Genomic DNA, 8,366 nt, shown 5'->3' with positions numbered 1-8,366 from the left:
TATTCTGTAATTTTTAATGTACACTGGATCTTTATCTTTTAGTCTTAACTCTTGCTTTTAAAAATTATTTGTTGTTATTGATTCGGTTTCTAATCAGAATACGTCTGTGTACTTGGTGCATAGCTCTTTTAGCTTTGTTTTAAATAATGGTGGAAAGTTCTTAACAAGTTTTTTCATGACAGTATTTTGTCTTTCTTCGGTAATTTTGTTGACTATTTCGTAGTCATTTAGAGTTTCATATTTTATTTGCTATAGATTGACTATTTTAACTGAATTTGTTGTATTTAATATTCGGACAACTGTATCTTGGTTATTCGAAATTGGGTTTCCAATGAAAATTCCTTCATCCTTTCTTGGTTTGGAATGAAAATATGATTTTATATGGAAGATATCTTTATTTACGGACAACTTCGGAACGTGCTGGTAGTATTGTGGCATTATTGTCACAAGTGTGAACTTATTGGTAATTTAATCGGATAATTTAAGTTGTTGTTGTTAATTGACAATTGTATTTTTTTATGAAGTGTATGCCTATTATGCCATCACTAGAATTGGAAAATTGTTTTCGACTAAATGGAAGTCATGCGGAATAATGTAGTTACCTGTTGTGAGCTCTACGAATGCTAAACCTTTTGAAAAAACTGAACCTACACCAATTCCAGATATATGTCTCGTTACGTTCTCATTTATATTTACGAACGTATCGACATTTTCTTTTAATATTGACATGTCTGCACCAGTATCGAATAACAAGGTACATGTTTTACCTGTAATTTCATTATTAATTTTTATAAATGTGCTTAAGTTAAGATTAATTGTGTGTACAGTTTTATTTAATGGTTTTGAATATATGAAGGGCCTTGTTGGTTTTCCGAATTACCTTGAGTAATTCGATCGTTTCCATTACTATTATTACTTTGCTTGTTACCGCGGTTGGAATTATTCCTTTCTCGGTTGTAACCACGGGAACTTCCTCTGAAATTTCCTCTATTGTAGTTATTGTAGTTGCGGTAACCATTATTGTGGTTATTACCCTTTCCACGGTTACCTCTATTATTTCCAAATTGTTCATGACGGAAATACAATACCGAATTTGCCTGTCCTGTTGCTTCCGTACCACTGTTGACAAATTTTGAAATGGCATCATTCATGTTGTTAAATGTGCCTGCCTGCATGATAAGTTTTGCTTTATCAATTGCGCTATTTTGCGTCATGGCCTTTACAGCTAATGTCAAGCTGTACTTGTTAGCTAGCACCGGGCTTAAACCATTGTGACGCGAGGTCACAATTACAAGGGCAGTAGCCATACCGCCTAACCTACGTGAATGTAAAGCGGAACTATTATATTATAGACTTTTGGGCCTGTTCAGATGTCAAACTAATGGAATTATTATTGGAGTCTAAAATAGATCAAACCAATCATTTAAGAGAATAAGAGAAGAGGATTTAAGTTAAGAGAGACCGATTACGAATTAAATATAATCATAGGCAACTCTGACTCCTAAAAATGTAAACGGGAGGAGCGGAGGAGCGAATAGGCTTAAGAAGAAAGTTTTCGCCGCACGGCGAAATGGGCGAAAAGGGTCGTAAGACGGCGATGCTGATCAGCAGCTTCACTTTTGATTTGGCGAGCGTAAGTACTGGACGTGTGAGCGCAACGACGAAAAGACATAGAAAAGGAATCGCGAAGTGACCGCGAGGTCATTATAGGTAGTCAAGAATTGACGGTGCAGCAGGGCCAGTGTTCTGGATTAAATAAACGAGAGTTATTACAATTGAAGTGCTTTGTGCTTTTTTTTTATACCCTGAAACCATTGAAAATGGGTAAAAAGGGTATAATATATTTGTGCAAATGTATGTAACAGGCATAGGGAAGCCTCTCCGACCCCGTAAAGTATATATATTCTTGATCAGCCATGTCCGTCTGTCCGTCCGTCCATATGTATGAACGCAAGGATCTCAGAACCTATAAGAGCTAAAGAAAATTGAAATTCTAGTTGTAGGTCCTCCTAGTTCCCGCGCAGATCAAGTTTGTTTCCGATATTCGATAACTTGCCCCGTTTCCAAGTAATCGATAAAAATGATTTTGGTAAATAATAAGAGCTAGAGTCACCAAACTTGACATGTAGCTTCTAGAATAGTATATATATATGAAGTATCTTTCATTTTATACCTATCGCCGAGAAATTTTATGGCCGTCCGTTAGATTTCGAGTCTCTTCTTTGCTATTTTCGTCCTGTCACCACTTGTCGGGCTGCACGTGTGCGCTTGCTGCTGACACCCCAGTGGGACTTTGATGTTCCCTTTTCCTACGCTTCAGGCAGCTAACTCTTCAGTTAACGCTGCCTTTTAGGCCCTAAATTCACTCTGGCGGCACTTTCGTGGGCTTTAAGGCCACGTTAATGCCCCGCCCCTTCACACCTAGGGTTCCTGCTCGGGCGCCACTTGTAAAGTAGCTTCTTAGCCGGGGTAATAAAACTCAGTCGTACCGAGTCCACTCTACAAGAAATTTGTAGTTCGCCGAGACGTGAAGCTGAAAGGGGGGTAGAGAGCTGTAGGGATCGCTCCGCCATAGATTGATTAATGTTTTAGGAAAGGGGAAGAGATCCGCAATGAGCTCTCCGCCGCGGCTAGGGTTAGGGTTGATCACCGTGATATGTGCTGCTGGGGTCGTTTCGCTGCTAAGTGAAGAGTTGCTGAAACTAAGTGACTCTTGCTCGACAAAGAATGCAACAAAAACAAGTAAGAGGTTCTAGTCGGGAGCTCCCGACTAGAGGATACCCTGAAACCTCTTCTTCCAACACCAATATTATATTCTGATACAGAAGGTTCTACTATTTTATCTAGAATGAGTTTTTCGACTTGTTTTGTTAATTTTTCCTTATGTACTCATAAGATATTCTGTAATTTTTAATGTACATTGGATCTTTATCTTTTAGTCTTAACTCTTGCTTTTAAAAATTATTTGTTGTTATTGATTCGGTTTCTAATCCGAATACGTCTGTGTACTTGGTGCATAGCTCTTTTAGCTTTGTTTTAAATAATGGTGGAAAGTTCTTAACAAGTTTTTTCATGACAGTATTTTGTCTTTCTTCGTTAATTTCGTTGACTATTTCACAGTCATTTAGAGTTTCATATTTAATTAGCTATAGATTGACTATTTTAACTGTATTTGTTGTATTTAATATTCGGACAACTGTATCTTGGTTATTCGAAATTGTGTTTCCAATGAATATTCCTTCATCCTTTCTTGGTTTGGAATGAAAACATGATTTTATATGGAAGATATTTTTATTTACGGACAACTTCGGAACGTGCTGGTAGTATTGTGGCATTATTGTCACAAGTGTGAACTTTTGGTAATTTAATCGGATAATTTAAGTTGTTCGGACGAAGTATTGAAAAATCACAGGCTCGTGTGAAATCTAATTGACAATTGTATTTTTTTATGAAGTGTATGCCTATTATGCCATCACTAGAATTGGAAAATTGTTTTCGACTAAATGGAAGTCATGCGGAATAATGTAGTTACCTGTTGTGAGCTCTACGAATGCTAAACCTTTTGAAAAAACTGAACCTACACCAATTCCAGATATATGTCTCGTTACGTTCTCATTTATATTTACGAACGTATCGACATTTTCTTTTAATATTGACATGTCTGCACCAGTATCGAATAACAAGGTACATGTTTTACCTGTAATTTCATTATTAATTTTTATAAATGTGCTTAAGTTAAGATTAATTGTGTGTACAGTTTTATTTAATGGTTTTGAATATATGAAGGGCCTTGTTGGTTTTCCGAATTACCTTGAGTAATTCGATCGTTTCCATTACTATTATTACTTTGCTTGTTACCGCGGTTGGAATTATTCCTTTCTCGGTTGTAACCACGGGAACTTCCTCTGAAATTTCCTCTATTGTAGTTATTGTAGTTGCGGTAACCATTATTGTGGTTATTACCCTTTCCACGGTTACCTCTATTATTTCCAAATTGTTCATGACGGAAATACAATACCGAATTTGCCTGTCCTGTTGCTTCCGTACCACTGTTGACAAATTTTGAAATGGCATCATTCATGTTGTTAAATGTGCCTGCCTGCATGATAAGTTTTGCTTTATCAATTGCGCTATTTTGCGTCATGGCCTTTACAGCTAATGTCAAGCTGTACTTGTTAGCTAGCACCGGGCTTAAACCATTGTGACGCGAGGTCACAATTACAAGGGCAGTAGCCATACCGCCTAACCTACGCGAATGTAAAGCGGAACTATTATATTATAGACTTTTGGGCCTGTTCAGATGTCAAACTAATGGAATTATTATTGGAGTCTAAAATAGATCAAAACCAATCATTTAAGAGAATAAGAGAAGAGGATTTAAGTTAAGAGAGACCGATTACGAATTAAATATAATCATAGGCAACTCTGACTCCTAAAAATGTAAACGGGAGGAGCGGAGGAGCGAATAGGCTTAAGAAGAAAGTTTTCGCCGCACGGCGAAATGGGCGAAAAGGGTCGTAAGACGGCGATGCTGATCAGCAGCTTCACTTTTGATTTGGCGAGCGTAAGTACTGGACGTGTGAGCGCAACGACGAAAAGACATAGAAAAGGAATCGCGAAGTGACCGCGAGGTCATTATAGGTAGTCAAGAATTGACGGTGCAGCAGGGCCAGTGTTCTGGATTAAATAAACGAGAGTTATTACAATTGAAGTGCTTTGTGCTTTTTTTTTATACCCTGAAACCATTGAAAATGGGTAAAAAGGGTATAATATATTTGTGCAAATGTATGTAACAGGCATAGGGAAGCCTCTCCGACCCCATAAAGTATATATATTCTTGATCAGCCATGTCCGTCTGTCCGTCCGTCCGTATGTATGAACGCAAGGATCTCAGAACCTATAAGAGCTAGAGAAAATTGAAATTTTAGTTGTAGGTCCTCCTAGTTCCCGCGCAGATCAAGTTTGTTTCCGATATTCGATAACTTGCCCCGTTTCCAAGTAATCGATAAAAATGATTTTGGTAAATAATAAGAGCTAGAGTCACCAAACTTGACATGTAGCTTCTAGAATAGTATATATATATGAAGTATCTTTCATTTTATACCTATCGCCGAGAAATTTTATGGCCGTCCGTTAGATTTCGAGTCTCTTCTTTGCTATTTTCGTCCTGTCACCACTTGTCGGGCTGCACGTGTGCGCTTGCTGCTGACACCCCAGTGGGACTTTGATGTTCCCTTTTCCTACGCTTCAGGCAGCTAACTCTTCAGTTAACGCTGCCTTTTAGGCCCTAAATTCACTCTGGCGGCACTTTCGTGGGCTTTAAGGCCACGTTAATGCCCCGCCCCTTCACACCTAGGGTTCCTGCTCGGGCGCCACTTGTAAAGTAGCTTCTTAGCCGGGGTAATAAAACTCAGTCGTACCGAGTCCACTCTACAAGAAATTTGTAGTTCGCCGAGACGTGAAGCTGAAAGGGGGGTAGAGAGCTGTAGGGATCGCTCCGCCATAGATTGATTAATGTTTTAGGAAAGGGGAAGAGATCCGCAATGAGCTCTCCGCCGCGGCTAGGGTTAGGGTTGATCACCGTGATATGTGCTGCTGGGGTCGTTTCGCTGCTAAGTGAAGAGTTGCTGAAACTAAGTGACTCTTGCTCGACAAAGAATGCAACAAAAACAAGTAAGAGGTTCTAGTCGGGAGCTCCCGACTAGAGGATACCCTGAAACCTCTTCTTCCAACACCAATATTATATTCTGATACAGAAGGTTCTACTATTTTATCTAGAATGAGTTTTTCGACTTGTTTTGTTACTTTTTCCTTATGTACTCATAAGATATTCTGTAATTTTTAATGTACATTGGATCTTTATCTTTTAGTCTTAACTCTTGCTTTTAAAAATTATTTGTTGTTATTGATTCGGTTTCTAATCCGAATACGTCTGTGTACTTGGTGCATAGCTCTTTTAGCTTTGTTTTAAATAATGGTGGAAAGTTCTTAACAAGTTTTTTCATGACAGTATTTTGTCTTTCTTCGTTAATTTCGTTGACTATTTCACAGTCATTTAGAGTTTCATATTTAATTAGCTATAGATTGACTATTTTAACTGAATTTGTTGTATTTAATATTCGGACAACTGTATCTTGGTTATTCGAAATTGTGTTTCCAATGAATATTCCTTCATCCTTTCTTGGTTTGGAATGAAAACATGATTTTATATGGAAGATATTTTTATTTACGGACAACTTCGGAACGTGCTGGTAGTATTGTGGCATTATTGTCACAAGTGTGAACTTTTGGTAATTTAATCGGATAATTTAAGTTGTTCGGACGAAGTATTGAAAAATCACAGGCTCGTGTGAAATCTAATTGACAATTGTATTTTTTTATGAAGTGTATGCCTATTATGCCATCACTAGAATTGGAAAATTGTTTTCGACTAAATGGAAGTCATGCGGAATAATGTAGTTACCTGTTGTGAGCTCTACGAATGCTAAACCTTTTGAAAAAAATGAACCTTCACCGATTCCAGATATTTGTCTCGTTACGTTCTCATTTATATTTACGAACGTATCGACATTTTCTTTTAATATTGACATGTCTGCACCAATATCGAATAACAAGGTACATGTTTTACCTGTAATTTCATTATTAATTTTTATAAATGTGCTTAAGTTAAGATTAATTGTGTGTACAGTTTTATTTAATGGTTTTGAATATATGAAGGGCCTTGTTGGTTTTCCGAATTACCTTGAGTAATTCGATCGTTTCCATTACTATTATTACTTTGCTTGTTACCGCGGTTGGAATTATTCCTTTCTCGGTTGTAACCACGGGAACTTCCTCTGAAATTTCCTCTATTGTAGTTATTGTAGTTGCGGTAACCATTATTGTGGTTATTACCCTTTCCACGGTTACCTCTATTATTTCCAAATTGTTCATGACGGAAATACAATACCGAATTTGCCTGTCCTGTTGCTTCCGTACCACTGTTGACAAATTTTGAAATGGCATCATTCATGTTGTTAAATGTGCCTGCCTGCATGATAAGTTTTGCTTTATCAATTGCGCTATTTTGCGTCATGGCCTTTACAGCTAATGTCAAGCTGTACTTGTTAGCTAGCACCGGGCTTAAACCATTGTGACGCGAGGTCACAATTACAAGGGCAGTAGCCATACCGCCTAACCTACGCGAATGTAAAGCGGAACTATTATATTATAGACTTTTGGGCCTGTTCAGATGTCAAACTAATGGAATTATTATTGGAGTCTAAAATAGATCAAAACCAATCATTTAAGAGAATAAGAGAAGAGGATTTAAGTTAAGAGAGACCGATTACGAATTAAATATAATCATAGGCAACTCTGACTCCTAAAAATGTAAACGGGAGGAGCGGAGGAGCGAATAGGCTTAAGAAGAAAGTTTTCGCCGCACGGCGAAATGGGCGAAAAGGGTCGTAAGACGGCGATGCTGATCAGCAGCTTGACTTTTGATTTGGCGAGCGTAAGTACTGGACGTGTGAGCGCAACGACGAAAAGACATAGAAAAGGAATCGCGAAGTGACCGCGAGGTCATTATAGGTAGTCAAGAATTGACGGTGCAGCAGGGCCAGTGTTCTGGATTAAATAAACGAGAGTTATTACAATTGAAGTGCTTTGTGCTTTTTTTTTATACCCTGAAACCATTGAAAATGGGTAAAAAGGGTATAATATATTTGTGCAAATGTATGTAACAGGCATAGGGAAGCCTCTCCGACCCCATAAAGTATATATATTCTTGATCAGCCATGTCCGTCTGTCCGTCCGTCCGTATGTATGAACGCAAGGATCTCAGAACCTATAAGAGCTAGAGAAAATTGAAATTTTAGTTGTAGGTCCTCCTAGTTCCCGCGCAGATCAAGTTTGTTTCCGATATTCGATAACTTGCCCCGTTTCCAAGTAATCGATAAAAATGATTTTGGTAAATAATAAGAGCGAGAGACACCAAACTTGACATGTAGCTTCTAGAATAGTATATAGATATGAAGTATCTTTCATTTTATACCTATCGCCAACTCCCCGCTACCACCACAAAGCTATAAATCAAGTTAATAATCCAAGTTGTATAGCCCATCAATTTAAGCAACAATTTATATGCAATTGACTTTTTGAAATGCACAAATATTCTATATTCTATTCTACAATAAGATGTACTGTCGAAAAATTCGTTAAGATCGGTTAAGAAACACAAAGGTTATGTGCGCACGTGTTAACTACAGCTAGCACAAATTCCGAGAATTTCCGTACACATGTACACACACACATTCATGCGCGTCGACTTTAAATTCTATCAACAGCATTGCAATTGCGATTGTATTGTTTTCTGTGCTGCTATT

The 8,366-nt window shown here is 37.9% G+C and overlaps 1 protein-coding gene across 1 annotated transcript; it reads right to left on the bottom strand.

Annotated features, from left to right (window-relative positions):
* Positions 1-880: 880 nt before the first annotated feature.
* On the bottom strand, positions 881-4,237 carry LOC135430123 (uncharacterized protein DDB_G0283357-like; the record flags this gene model as incomplete). The annotated part of the gene is made up of 2 exons (XM_064684669.1): positions 3,811-4,237; positions 881-1,312 (listed from the first exon to the last, which is right to left on the bottom strand). Coding segments are annotated over exons 1-2 (859 nt in total), but the record flags the coding sequence as incomplete, so codon positions are not given.
* Between the last annotated feature and the right edge of the window lie 4,129 nt (positions 4,238-8,366).

Source organism: Drosophila montana, unplaced genomic scaffold, assembly GCF_035044405.1.
Source record: "Drosophila montana isolate Dmon_TW-CO22-7 unplaced genomic scaffold, ASM3504440v1 contig_2947_1, whole genome shotgun sequence".
In the NCBI taxonomy this organism is placed as follows: domain Eukaryota; kingdom Metazoa; phylum Arthropoda; class Insecta; order Diptera; family Drosophilidae; genus Drosophila; species Drosophila montana.
This window is presented reverse-complemented; position numbering and strand designations above follow the sequence as displayed.